Source organism: Aythya marila (assembly GCF_965140915.1).
Source record: "Aythya marila genome assembly, chromosome: 18".
In the NCBI taxonomy this organism is placed as follows: domain Eukaryota; kingdom Metazoa; phylum Chordata; class Aves; order Anseriformes; family Anatidae; genus Aythya; species Aythya marila.
In genome coordinates this window covers 3,670,040-3,685,441 of record NC_139059.1, presented here as the reverse complement: position 1 = coordinate 3,685,441, position 15,402 = coordinate 3,670,040, and the positions used below count along the sequence as shown (strand labels likewise).

Sequence of the window (15,402 nt, the reverse complement as noted above, 5' to 3'; positions counted from 1 at the left end):
ATTGCCTCTCCTAGCCACATAATCTGGGATTCTCTTAAAACCTGTAGGGAGGATGGGTTTATTGCGTTTGTGATCAAAGAGACTAGAGAAATTTAAGTTTTAAGGGAAGAGATTAAAGGCCATGGAAAGAAGCATAAGGCTCCCAATCTGTGCAACTGTATTTGCAAATGTGCAGAAAATGAATGGTGAGAACAATCTGTGTCCTTAAGATGATGAAGAAAGGCAGAATATTAAATATTATATTGGAAAGAATTGGACATGCTTTTTATTTGGAAGCCAGATAATTAACGGAGATTGAAATACACAATCAAATGAAAAACAGGGCAACGTTCAGGCTGAAGTGTCTTTTATGGCTGTTTTTTTTTTTTTTTTTTTTCGGTGACAGCTTCTTTAAAACAGACAAACATTTACACACTTCCAATTTCTCAGAGGAATGAAAACTCATGAAGAACATTATTTAGATTAATTCACCTACAGAACGACAAAAAGTGGAAGAGAGGCTTTAATTGGGTCATTTTTACGATTGTCAAGTTGTTCCTTTTGTGGAAAAATGTCAAAAAAAAAAAAAAAAAAAGCCCTGGCAGATGATCCTAAGAGAGATCGCTCAGGACACTGCAACAAAACAAGTGCTGGTACATTTAAGTTTCTCTCCTTTGTTTCCTTCATGGCCTGCAATGACATGTCCTAGCACATACTTTGCTGGTGACTTCTCTTTTCCCTGTAGTCTAAGCCAGAACATTAAGATTGGGTATGAGTTGATGGTAAGAAAAAACAAAGAATCCACCCCTCCTAAGCTCCTTTCCCATTTTTCTTCTTTTTCCTTTTTCTTCAGGCTAAATTGCTGACTTCATTCTCATTCAGATGTAGCTAATCCTGAAGTTAACTCTTATGGACAATCCCCAGAGCTAACCTGGTTTGGCTATAAATAGTAAAAAGCCAGACACAGCCGAATCCATTGATTATATTCACTCTGGCCAGCTCCTGCTACGACTCCAGGGTCAACTGTGCGCTTGTTTGCCTTGGCTTTGTTCCATAATATATGATTCTCTCTTGTGATGGTTTGTTTACTGTCACTGAGTGGAGAAAAGGGAACTGCATTTTTTTTTTCTTTTAAATAGCAAGAATTACTATGTAGGATTACTTTACTATACAAGGAGTTTGTGGTCAGAAGATGGTAATAACGCCAGTAATTTGCATTTTAAACACCAGCACAAACAAGACAGGAAATTTCCTGTGGAAACAGTTAAATAAGAGGTCGACTCTGAAGTAAAGACAAGTTGTCAGAGGTGAAAGTGCTGAAGCAGCCTGCATAGAAAATTCAGTATTCTAAGCCAGTAAGCTTGAAAATGGCTGTGGCTTTCTCTGGAAGCAATTTTTCCATCCCCTCTTAGGCTATGGGTGAGAGATCTCTGTGTTATTCTTACTTGCTATGTTAGATCCAGATAGTCAGCCACTCATCAGCAGGGAAATGAAATGGGGAATAGCTAAAAGATTTTCTTCTAAAACAGCAGAACACTTCTAAATGAATTACAGGCAGGTAATATGGGAGCAAACACGATTATCAGCCTGTGTGCTAAGTCATCAGACACCCATACCTGTCAACACCCAAACTTAAGGCAAAATGATTACACCGTTCAATATACAGCACATGAATGTAATTTATTGAAATGACAATTTCTATTATAAATCAAATTTCCTCTTCTGTTAAATCCTTATTTGAATCAATATCTCTGCCTGAAAGCATTACTCTTTCCTCTCCGCCTCCCCATCTCCGCTGCCCTGCCAGCAATGCCAACAGCCAGCCCAATAACCTTAAATCTCTTGCCAATATTTGGACATTAAAAGGTAACAGCCTAGTGGGATAGGCATGCTATGACATGAATAGCACAGAAATATCTTTATACATTAGAATTTGAAATTGTATTAGATTTATATCAGATTTTCTGACTACTACATTGATTCATTCAATGTCATCTAGCTCTAAAAAAAAAAAGGAAAAAAATCAGTATGTGTCTCGGAGAATCCCCAAGCTTAGATGCATATATGCAACAACATATGCTCATTTTTTCATGCAAATATTGATATTTCACTGGAACTTTCAAGTTTTCTTTGTATTTTTGCTCATCCCTGAAATGTAGTCAAACTATGCAACCTGCAGTTATTGAGAAATTTGTAAGATGACAAGTGCTTTCTGTGCCTAGAAGACATATATATACATCATTAATTGGATGGTTTAAATCTAGTTTTCATAGTTAATGAATAGGCAGAAGTATAACTGCAGTAAGGACTGCAAGAATAAGCTATTTTTTTCTCTTAAAAACAGGAAAATCTGGCACGAAGCCTACTCTCCAACTTGAAATTCTAATCTCCTTAAATTGCCATCATCAGAACTGCCGGCTAGTCTCCAATTTATTACAACAGCATCCTTTAGCAAGTATTGTCACCTGGTCCACTTTAACTCTCATTTTTCTTAAGCAAAATTTGGTCCAAACTAAAAAAAAAACACCTACTCTGAACTTGTTCTATGGAGTTTTATTCAATGTGTAACTTTTCTGTAAGTCATGTTTGAAGCCCAGTACCTCTAAAATCCAGTAATTTGCTTTTGAGATTTACTTTGGCAAGGATTACAGGAACTGACCAATTTCAACCTCATCACCGGCTAAAACTATTGATGTGGGCACGCATAATTGGGTGCAATTCTTCAATGGAAAAAGATTGAATCCCTTCCTGACAGCAGTAAATTTAGCTCACTGAATGACAATGTCACTGTCTGCCCCAGCGAGGAAATCACAAAGGCAGTTAGATATTTATAAGCAACCGTGCTCCCTGCTCCTATTTGTCTCCATGTCACGACTCCTCTATGATTCCATTTCTCATAAAATATCCATCTCTTATAAAATATCTCATTTAGGTCTGTATTTTCTGAACAGAGAAATGTAGTTTTACATAATTACACCAAAGTAACTATACCCGAAGACCATAAAACACTGTCAATAATATTTACTGGCATTAGCTTTTTAAAGTCACATCTATTTCAAGTGCTGGATTTACTCAATAACTTCAGTAGTTCACCAAAATCAGGAAGCAGAGGCACCTGTTCGCATTCTCTGTCAGTAGGGGCCTTAGGTTGTGTTTCATTTTCATTGCAAATTATAGAGGAGATAAACACATACTCAATACCATCACACAGAAGAAGTTCAGGAACAAATAAAATTATCCCCCCAAATGAGCCTAGTTTCGATTTTGATTTGTTTTGCAGTGATGCCTAAAAGGTCCCTGAGGATATCTGCAGAGTGATGACTTGTAGTTCAGTGGAAGTCAGTGTTTCATGGCAGATTCCTTAAACAGTGAATTTACATTTAATGTATGTGCTGTATTGAAGTTTGTTATCACCTAGTTCCACGACGATAAAACAGGGAAAAAAAATAGAAAAAAATACCCTAAAAAGACCAAAACTAGATACAGCTTTTCTTCTTAAAGAACTGTAGTTGAAATTTAAAAAATATGCATATTTTTTACTTTAGCCAAATGTTTTACAACCAGCACTTCAGAAATACACACTGAAGATGAAGCATGATGAATGCCCAGTACCGTACACTGGGTCACTTCCAGGACTGTAGAGTTCGAACTCACTGATGTCAGTGAGGGCGCTGCAATTTACAGGGGCTGCATATCATACGCCAGCAATTAGCTAGCTGGTTGTAGCATGTTCAAGCTATTAATGTGTCAAATGATACTGATGCTAATTTACGACTATCTGGAATACAGAACTGCCTCTTGTTTTCATTTGACAAATGGTCATTTCGAGTCATGCATTTTCAACGCTTATTTTTGAAAGGCAAGAAACAAATTGATAATTTATTTTTCTTTTCATCAACACAGAATTATCGCTGCAGCTCTGATGACTTTATAAGCGTTACTGAGAAATATACTTACAAAAACTTGGCCCATTAATACCCATACTTTGTCATCTTGAAATATAACTGCCTCAAAATCTTTACTCCACAAGTTCATTACTCTTAGGAATGTAATTCTTGCTAACACATATCATGTCCCTTTTTAACAAAAAGAGGACTATGCTATTTTAAGGTCTTGCATGTTAGTTTTTAATAATGAGCCAGCCATTGAGTTTTTCAGAGCAAAATGTCATGCTACAAAATGCAAGGCAGTGTAAGTTTTTACCATCATTTATAACTATCGGATCATTTTTACAAGCTGTACTTTTTCACTTTCCCCAGACACTATCAGATGGTAAAATTCATTGCCCAAATATCAGAAGAAATAATTGCATTACTAAAAAAAAATGCAAACAAACAATCAAGCATAATGAACCTTCTGCAACAAACAGGAAATCTGAAATGTCTCTGATTCAGTGACTTGCTTGAACAGTATCTGCCTTCACTTTACAATCCATGAAAACCACAGACTAATCATTTAGTCACTAATGAGCAGTAACTCATACCACTCCTGCCTGTGATTCCTGACCATTTCATTAATTAGATAACCATAACAATTCTCTACTGTTGAATTCACGGTTTTAATATTCAACGTGGAGACTTCACATATCCGTATTCAAATTCCCTAACTTCTGTGGGCAGAAAAGTGTGCACAGAGTGATTAACGCACACTGGTACAAATCGTCCCTGTTCACTGCGGCTGTGTCTTGTAGGCACCTGCACTCCCCTCTCCCCAGCACTCCCCACTGCCACCTTGCTTTAGGTAAGCAGCTGAGGCAGCCTGTGTTGCATTTAAGAGGAAGATGCAACAGGGAAGCAATGTTCTCACGTACTCCGCAGATGCCACCTACAATGTCACTTATATTTTACAAAACATTCTAATTTTTAAGAAATTCCATTATTTAATCTAAAATAATAGTAGAATAAAAATAAGCTCTCTCTTTTTTTCCTTGTGAGAGGAAACACTGAATAGCCTAACTCATTGGTCTAGTTTCTAACACTGCTAATGAAGTACTGTTACACTACACTGCTATCCTGCTACCTGTAAAGCGAGGTGGCAGTAACGTACTGATGTGTTCATAAAACACTGGTTCTATTTTTTTAAGGAGGGAGTTGCCATGCAAACATAAATGCAATACAGCAAAATCAGATGTGCTCTGGCACTAAAAATCACAAGTGGATGGATTTATGGTACTGCACTCCTGCCATCAACACAAAGTTCATTAGTATTTTATCTAAATACAAGATTTTATTGTCCGTTGCTCTTTTTGGCAATGTTCATATTTGTGCAAACTAAGTGCAATCTTTAGCAGATCATAATAACAATGCTTTAAGCACATTTAAAATAGCTTAAAATTATGGCAAAGTCTAAGACAGAAAAATTAAGTTCCAAAGCAGGAATCGTTCTCTTTCACTAGTTACTTATATCAAGATAGTTGGGAAGAAAAATCAGAAGGATGTTTGCATCAAGATATATTGCAGTAATTAGGTAGAATCTTACCAGACAATGCAACATATTAAATAAAATAATAATACACTAGTCTCCTAAATGACAACAGGAAACTGAGAACATTTATATTGCTTTATTCTACTAATCAATGTAATTAGCTTTAGTATCCTCATATCTAATTATTGCTTTCTACAATCAATATGTGCTTTATTAGATAGTATGGAAATGACAAATAGATCAGAGTTCAAAAAACTTTACGATCTCAAAATCTAGAAATAGCTTAGTGAAAATCTGCCATGCATTATTACCCTCATTATTGTAATATTAAAGTTCATTCACTATATTTTGCATTACAACTGCAAATTTTACCTGAGTATTTTTTGGATAAGTTCTTTTTCAGCCAAAGACAATAGCTGCAATGAAGAAAAATACAACTATCTACGGAGATCTCTAGAAATGGATGCTGTAAATGGATCCCTGTTGTTTTCTGCCTTTGAAAACACAGTGACACTTAATCTAAACTTGTCTGTTAAGAAGGAAAAATACACTTTGCATTTTCTTAAGTGAGTCCCAGTCCTGATGTGTTCAGTTTAATACAAGTCTCCCTATGGGCTCCAATGGGCTCTCAGGTCTCTCCACATTTATTAACCTTCCTGCATCTCAGTGCTGTACCACATCTGTGTCACCAGGTAAATGTCACTGGATCAACACAAAAATACGTAGATCTTCATTGGTTCACCCTGTTTGCACTAGCACGTAACTCCCAGAATTACAGTTCTTCTAATTCAGCTTCTTTTTCTTCCCCTCACTTCAAATCAGGGTCAATTAAAGATGTTAATCTTGGCAAATATTTGCCTGGACTATGACTCAGGTGCTTTATATGAAGCTGATAAAACATAACTCCACTGGTACTCCTGTTAAAATTACATTTTGAAGACCTGGATTCAAGAAGCGTTGATGTTCTGATTTACATAATCTGAGTCTCCTACCTGTGTTACTTTCATCTCAAATTCTCTGGTTGGGACTATTCATGGCTTGATTCATAGTATTTTAGCTACAAAGCTGACACACAGAAAAAAATAAAATAAAATTTACTGGTTAAATAGCTTCAGTTCTTCCTGTCAGGCATCAGTACAGAACGTGTCTTCTTACTGCTGATATTATAATGTACCAGAAGACTAATCTACACCCTTCTGAAACCAAAGGTGTGGGCTTGCTTTGAATTAAAGTGCTGCCAAAAAGTAGAAGTGAACATTAAAAAGTGCATAAATTACATAATGCAGAGCTCAGATAGTTGGTAATATAATACACTTTTTTTTCCCCTCTCACTGATCTAAATCTGTTTTAGTCTTGCAGTGCCTGAAAGTTGTTGGTGTCTGGTGGCTAGTAGTCAATCTCTGTCACGTTACCATTGGGAAAGTGTCTGAATGCCAAAAATATTATTCAATTAGAAGTCCAACTGGCTTCAGACTAGATGTTAGAAAAAAAATAATCTTTATCATGAGGGTGGTCAAACACCAGACCAGGTTTCCCAGCAAGGTGGCTGATGCTCCATGCCTGTCAGGCATTTAGAGATTCCCTTCATAGTGTTGTAACTTTGGGTTAGTTCTGGAGCAGTCAGGCAGTTAGACTCGATGGTCTTTGTAGGTTCCTGCCAACTGAACTATTCTAGTCTATTCTAAAATTATACCTTGTTCTTTTACATGTAATTATTCTGCCATAAGCAGTGCAACAGCCGTCAGCCTCATCAACACAGGCCCAAGGCAGTGAGGGACACGAAACTCCCATTTTAACCTTAATGAGCTTGCTACAGGGACATCTCTGGGAACTAAAAGACTGTGTCTCAGTTCCCTTTAAAATCTGCTTTAATGCCTTATTCTTTCTCATGGAAGAGTTTAAACACTGCTTCATTAGGTCTCTATATTACAGATCAATTTTCCAGATGTTTTAACCTGCATTTCACACCTATAAGAAACTTCTTCCTGTACGTCTGCAACAAACAGCAATTTAAAGCTTGCCACCATCAAACATAGAGAAACAGATTTGTGTACTCATCCAAGGGAGGTATCTTCATGTGCCTGGCTTTATCTAACATAATTCCTTTCTTGCAGTTTGACTCTGCTTTGCTCCCTGTCAGGGCAACAAGATGTGAGTGACCTCCTACCTTCTCTTCCTAATCAACATTTCCGCCCAGCAGCTGCTGGCTACTCACTCCCATCCTTCCTCCATGGAGAATTTCACATAGTTAATTACCCGTTTCATCTCTAAGCTCTCACTCTGGGAACTTTGTAATTTTTGGTAAGTGATTGCCAACGGCATCACCTCAATAGCCCAGCTGTTTCTCCCTTGAAGTTGTTTACAGAGATCTCATCTCTGACCATTGTTTAGTTTCCTGCTTGCCCTAGCAAACAGCTCCTTTGATTTCAACCCCCTTTACTCAGAGAGAATAATGTGAAACAGATAAAGTAGAATCCAATTTAAAAACATAATCTTTTCTTCATTCTCCATAAACGCTCATCAATACTAAACTCACATACATAAACCATGTTGTGTTTAGAGAAGGAAGAGGTAGAAAGTGAGATGCAGAAAGGAAGTTGGGTACATGAAACTTTCATCTCCTCGTACTCCTCGTAACTACTTTTCAAGCTGACAAGCTGCTTGTGTCCAAGTAGGTGCAGAAATACCAACCTGATAAGGCCTTTTTCTCAGACTGAAGGATTCAGAGATAGATCATGATTAATTAAAATAATTAAATTGACTTTTGCAAAAGTCATCATACTTACGCTGTCATTGCTTCCTTTGTTGTCCTCATATTTTGTCTCTATATGAATGGAGAATTTAGGCAAAAATGAACACTGCAATAAAAGAAAAATATGTTTGATGTGATAAAAAATATGCCTGCATCATCAGCTGACATATCAGTACATCCTGTATGGTATTGGCTTTCTTATTTTTATTTATTTTTTTTCAGATTACTTCAAGAAAAAGTGTAAAATTTTATACAACATAAAAGTAAAGGGATTTATGATTCTAGAAGGCTACAGAGGTTATATCTGAAAGTTGAATACTAAGATGAAGGTATAAATAAATTACTATGAGTACTCTGGAATAACTAGATACAACAACTTTCGTGCACACTAAACACAGGAGTACAAATGTCCTGAATATCTTGCTGTAAGTGCAATACCCGACCATCTCAAGAGCATCTACATACTCACCATCACAGATTAGTCTATCCTCCATAAAAAAATAATCTAAGGACTTTTCACTAGCTGCAGGTTCTAACCAAACAGTTATAATATTTTAACATGCAAGGTTTCTTTCTTTTCTTTTTTTTTTTTTTTTTTTCAGTGGGAAAGGAATTTTAGCATAATTTCCTATTAATTAAATGAAGATGGATTATGAGTTGCCATGGCAAGTCTTTTATACTAGACCCAAATTCCTCTTGGATAATAATGCAAGAAAATTAGGAATGCACAAATGTTGTGGTTTTTTTGTTTGTTTGTTTTCTATCAAAATAGTATTTCTGTATTTTATATCAGAATAATATATATATGCATATATATATATATATTATTTTTTTTCTGTGGATTACTTAATTTAGTTGGGTTATCAAGACTAGAGTTTATAATACTATGCAACATAATTCCAGTGGAGGAAATATTTCAAATATCTTTAGCATTTCACAGTTCTTTCAATCCAATATTTCAGATAGGCAGATAGAGGTGGTATCTAAAAAATATCCAGAGGATGTTGGTTGAACAGCATCTTAACTGTTAGTCAAGTCTTTTCTTGCATTAACTGCCCATGAAACCCAAGTGCCACTTCCTTGTATGATGCATCACTAATACCCTATGGCAAAGCGTCTTTGCAAAGATTCTGCCTACTTCACGCCTTGTACATACAGATTATACAACGAGGACATTATGATGCCTCAATGTTCACACTGCTCTTACTCCAAGTTAGGACTTGATAAAATTTGCAGAATTCTTTTAAGGGATGGACGGATGACTAAGAAAGGAGGTGATTTAGACGGCAATTTACAGTGCAACCAAATTGAAATGAGAAGCCACCTCCTTTGAGACTAGAGAAAATATGTTCCCAATTCCATGGATCTCATCTAAAAAGCCATTGTTCAATCTCATTCGATCACAGGATATCCAGTATTCATGAGCACATCTACAGCCAGTCGTTGGTGCAAAAAAAGAATGAGAGTTTTACCAGAACAGGGTTCTGGTGCCACGGACTACACGGATAACAGATTCCTTTGGGGGAGGAAGGAAGGCTCCTGGTCAAACTGTCTCCCCATTAACATAATGAAATATTCCCATGTAACATGTTGCTGCTGCAGATGCACAGACCACACAGGCTTCTCTTCAGATCATATAAATCTGAAAATCAATCCCATCTGAACTGTGACTAGCTCTCAGCTATGCAACTTGTTCATTGAGTAAATACATGGGGTGCCAAAAATAAAATATAAAAAAAATTAGCAAGTACAAGATGGGGCAAGTTCAATGACAGATCTGCTAGTGCCTTATTACTCATATTTTGTGGGCAATTAAACCTTTCCTGTATATACATCTCAAACTGCCAGTTGAAAATATACAATATTTATAAGCATTTGGACAAAAAGACTCCAGATATTCTCCAAATTGAAGTTTCACAGTGTAACTCAGTATTTTGCTCCTGTTCTGGCAGACAGCTAAATGCCTTAGCAAACAGCAGGACTCACATGGAAAGAAGTTTATAACAATAACAACAACAATAATAATAATAAACATTGAGGTTTGTCATAAGGAGGGGAGGATGAAGATCCTTGAATTATATTAATGTTGGTTGGAAGGAAAGATGAATAAAAGGGATTGATTCTAAGAATTGTATAATCAAATGCTCTTAAATTAATAAAAAGTTATAAATGTATTGCTACAGGAGATATGGAATGACCCAGCATACACAGAGATCAACTAAAGGATATGGAATGACCCAGCATCATCTAAAACACTGTTCATTGTCACTGAGGGTTCATATTCAAAAAGTGTAAAACAACATTCTAGTTGTTTTCTATGTTTGCAGGAGAACACAGAAGGCTGAAAAGGTAAATTACTACTGGAGGTGGATTATAAAACGCAGATCTTAAAAAAAAAAAAAAAAATATATATATATATATATATAACCTAATCACAGACATCTACTGCACAGCTTTTAAAGCATTTGGAAAATAACTCCATCAGTGCTTGGATGGTGAAAACACGGGTTATGAATTTCAAAAACTCCACATACGTCAGGCTTGTATTTTACAAAGATCTCTAACTACTGGGATCACAGTCCAGGCGTACAGAGCTCCTGCTGACAATAACCTGGAGCTCTGCATATGGGCATCCCGTGGGAAAGCATCCTTGAGGAAATGAGAGGAGCCTGCCAATGAATACAGTTTGTTTTTATCTGCAGTTACCAGTAGTTACTGAGTGCAATAACTGGTACTGCACTACTACAGACTCAATACCTAGGTCAGAATAACAGCTTTTAAGAACATTTTCACCAGAAGTAGTAGAGATGTATGCCATAACGTTATAAAGTCTAACAGTTTACTAGCATAGCATCTGCATATCTCAAAGTTTTACTTACACGTCAGTGTCAGTTAAGTATCTACCCTCTTGATTTGAGGACTAAAATTTAATTTTCTTTGTGAAACACTCAAACAAAATCAACACCCCTGAACCAAAATCTAGTCTTTGATACGATGGAAGCAGTGGATGCACCAGTGTAAGGGCCATCAAGACTATAACACTTAAGCAGATTGCATATCTAGGTTGGAGCTTTGGGAGTGTGCAAACTTTTATGTAATACAGTCTGAGTCTAGTAGTTTGTCCAAAACCTCAGAGGCTATGGAAATTGCTTTGACTATGCTGACCTTAATGGCTGTGGGTTGCAGAGTTTTCTCAGCTCTCATTCAAGAAGCAGCAGGGTCCACCACAAGACTTGGTGCTGCATTTATGCCCCCATTGTCAGATTTGAAAACTCTACAGCATCTTTCACAGTTACAGCTCATCAAAGCTAACATCCTTGCTGAGGGAATTCCTCATCCCTGGACCTGACTGAAGCATCTTTGCTTATGATCTAACTCTAGAAATTCAGTTGTTGAACAGAGTACATTTTTCAATTTTCACACGCATCGTTCTTTATAGAAATAGTTGCTTTTGCTTTTAAGTCACACAGTGATGGATGAAACACAAAACATGAAAAACCTTTGTGCTGTTGATCCAAAGCATGGGAAATTTTGAGTAAAGCCAAGTGACAGATTTCCCTTTTACCTTGCAATCTAAAAACCAAACCAACCAAACAAAAAGAACCCTACTATTTTCAACCACTGTCTACCATTTACCAGCACTGAGTCAGATCACAATACTTTGAAATGCAGCCATTTTATATATTGAACTTAAGGCTGTATTAGGCTGCCTGTAGCAGTTCAGCAAGCCACTGCTTGAATCTAGGTGTTTCCTGTAACCCTGAATCTAAACTGCAGAAAAAGATCTTCTAGTCTGGTATTTCAAAAAACAAAAAAAAGAACATGAAGAAAAGACTCAGAGTACTACAGAAAAATCACGTGTCTTTCACCTCAAACCACCTCATTAGAAAGTAGAAAGCCTTTTTTTTTTTTTGCACAAAGATATCAAAGGTCAACCTTCCTGTTTACTAGTAAAAAGGAGAGGCCTATAACAATCTAATTTGAGATTATAGATGGTAACTTGAATTTACCTCCAAATGAAATCTAAAATTCAACAAAAAGTACTGGATTGCAAATATAGCTCTCAAAAACTGAACGGACTGGCAACCACTGTTTCAGCAGCTGTGGGGGGTCTCATTGTCTTTCAAGAACACGTAGCAGGGTCCAAATTTTTGAGCGTTTCACAGAATGTGTCTCATGATTCATCAGCTGCACTCTGACTAATTGGCAGAGGGCTCTGGCAGAACCAGAAAACTGTTTATGCATCATTCAAAAGACTTTATTACTCATGCAAAAAGTACTTTTTTTTCTACTTGAGTGGCTGCATATTTACTTAGCCAGGGATTAAAAGTGTTATGCAACAGTCAGAATCAAACTTGGGAGCGAGTGGTAGGTAATAAACCTGTTAGTAGGTTTTTTTCAGAGTACCACTCCCTTTCTGCTGCGCCTCCCCAGGGCGTGTGTTCTTCCAGCACAAACCTGGCAGGGATCGATACGCTGAGCACGCACTGGAACGCACGGGACACCGTTTCCAATTTTCCATTTCATTATCTCTACAGCTTGCAAGGTGCCTCTTTAGAAAAAAGAAAGCAGCAAATTGAATCTTTAATTTAAAATTAGGCTTGAATTCTAGAGAGTAGTCCTAGTGCCTTCAAAGTCCCAGGGTCTTCAATAAGGTTGCTTTGAGTAACACTTTCAAAGGAGGTGTCTTGTATTGTCACCTCCAGATGTTTTTAGATGTGTTCTAAACTCCTTAAAAAAATTATTACAATCCAGTACACCTGTGACACTCAGAAAACAAATAAGAAAAATATCTTGGGTGCTTTCTTCCTCTATGTGTGTGTGGGTGTGTGTGTCTGTTTGTTTTAAACTTTCTGTATTTGGCATCCTTGTTGGAAGCACCAGGAGAGGATTAAAGCTCAGGAGAGTAAGCAGTGAAACAACCGTGAGTCTGTACTTGTAATTACCACACAGAAGCAGGGGTATTTCCAGATTAAAATAAAGTCAAATGAAAGCAGCATACGGCAAACACATCCTGCAATTGGATTTTCAATTCACTACAGATAGCCTCTTGAAAAATGAAAGGCCTATTTTTAGGTGGTGATTGATTAGCGTTGCCATAGCAATAAGAAACACTTACAAGAACAGGGTACAACCTAAGAGTGCCAAAACACTTGCCAAAGCCTTAAAGAGACAGTCAAACACATATGGTGTTTTGCAAGCAGTTCAGGCAGAAGACTGTAAAAATAACCCTCGCATAGTAACTACATCCGAGGTGGTTGAAGGAATTCCTGTGGTTGCCAGTAAATACACTGGACAGAAGGGAACTGAGAAAGGTTTCTTTGTCCTCTCTAACCTGGTTCGTGTGAGAGCTATTTCACTATTTCACCATTTTTGCGGGTTTCATTTTCCATTCGGTTTCTTTCTGCCGGATGTTCCTAGAACTGAACTGCAAGGCACCTCAGCACTGCACTTCATTCCTCCTCCTGCTCCTGGTGAATATTAACCCACAATCCTTGGAAGATATTTTTATGCAGTAAAAAAGTAAAGCCCTTTTTTTTTTTTTTCTTTAAGCAGCAGAAGTATATCCCTCTAAATCTTAACATAAAAGCTTGGGGAAGCAGACATTGCAATGTTAATGGTTCTCTCTGATCTCCCACTACTTTTCAGGCTGATTTTTTTTTTTACGGTCACATTTACATTAGGGAGGAACACACAACAGTGCCTTACGGTGCCATCTCCTTGGAGCAATCTGAAGCACACAGTAAGTGAAGAGCTACTGAACACAGTGACTGCTACAATGAGGTGGGACTGGCCAAGCGGAAGTCATTCATATTTTTAAAATATGAGATCTTTTAGATACCACATCCTTTGAATTCAAAAGTTTTGGGTGCTGTTTTAGAAGTCAGTTGGTAACAGCATTTCTTCATTGAAGATCAAAAACTGGAAAAAAAATATGAACAGAGTCTCTTCTGCTTAACAGCTGGAGGGGACATGGGGACTAACGGGGAGTGGAGGGTGCCCTGCAGGAATGCCCAGCGCTGCCGCAAGGCCCAAGGTAGGAATGCAGGCAGTCATGCACTCAACAACCTCAAAGGAACAGGAGACATTTATAAATGAGAAGGATGGATGGAAGGGGAGCAGTGCTGTCACGTGGAGATTGCCAATGCCTCTAGCATCTCCTTCATACATGGCCACAGTATCCTGCTTCCTGAGGAAGAATGGAAGTGAGAAACAGTGTGTGCAAGTGGAAACGGCAGTCCCATGAACCAGAGAGGGGTTTGGATTGCTTTATAATAAGCCAGTGGCGGAAAAAAGGAATTGTTCCAGGCAGTTTGATTTATTCTGTGAAGAAATGGATGATTTAATGGGCTTAAACTATTAAATAAGAATAAAAGATTGTTGCTTTCTAAAAATATATTATTTAATTATTGTAATACTGCAGAGTTCCTTCCCCTTGCTAGAATCTCTCAAGCAATCAAATCTCTGTTTTACTAGAATGTCACCAGTTAGCCTGCAGTCTCAGTTTTTGACGGGATTGTGGGTTAGGGAAGGGAGAGAGGAGGAGGAATTGTGGTAATAGCTTTGCATTAGGCTCCAATCCTGTAATCCAGACCCTGCTGCATTTTTGATGCAGATCCTTCATACCCTCAGCTGGAGAAAAGTTTCTGCACTGGAGACAAGCCTGATGTGCTGCATCCAGATTTCAAGCAGTGGTAATCAGATAAAGAGAACACAGGAAAAAAAAAAAAAAGAACAACCAACCAACCCTTCAAATTCCTTGCAGTGTTTATCTGAGGCTTTTTTTTTTTTCTTTCCCCCAAGTCATTTGATTATAAAAATAACAATTACAAAAACATTCCTTCCAGATAATTTACTTCATGGATAAACTGGCAGCTAAGTGAAGCACATAACATGCCTGTTCTCAAAAGTAATCAGAAAACAGCAGGTCAATAATGGAGCATTTAGCAACTATCACTCTGGGGCCATGACACATACCAGTCAAAATGATTATATTTGCCTCAGTCATTTGCTGTAGAAGAATTAATGTCACTTTGATATATCATCAAAGGAATCATTGTCTCCTGTTTTCTGTTCCATAACTGTTTTTCATAAATATTCTGAATTTATGTCCTATACTTAACTCAATTTGAACCATAGGCAGGTTGAAAGAACTCTTCCTGCAGGGAGTAAAACATGCCATCTTTAGTCTCCATCTTGTTTTATATATTCACAATTCTGAAACTAATAGTTGTCAGGGATTATGC

General features: G+C 37.3%; 1 protein-coding gene across 2 annotated transcripts in view; it reads right to left on the bottom strand.

Annotated features, from left to right (window-relative positions):
* PITPNC1 (phosphatidylinositol transfer protein cytoplasmic 1) overlaps window positions 1–15,402 on the bottom strand; it is an 88,383-nt gene that overhangs the window by 22,706 nt on the left and 50,275 nt on the right. For both annotated transcript variants that reach the window (XM_082774647.1, XM_082774646.1), the window contains exon 5: window positions 8,190–8,261. In XM_082774647.1, coding sequence (XP_082630773.1) covers window positions 8,190–8,261 — 72 coding nt within the window. The remainder of the gene's footprint in view (window positions 1–8,189; window positions 8,262–15,402) is intronic.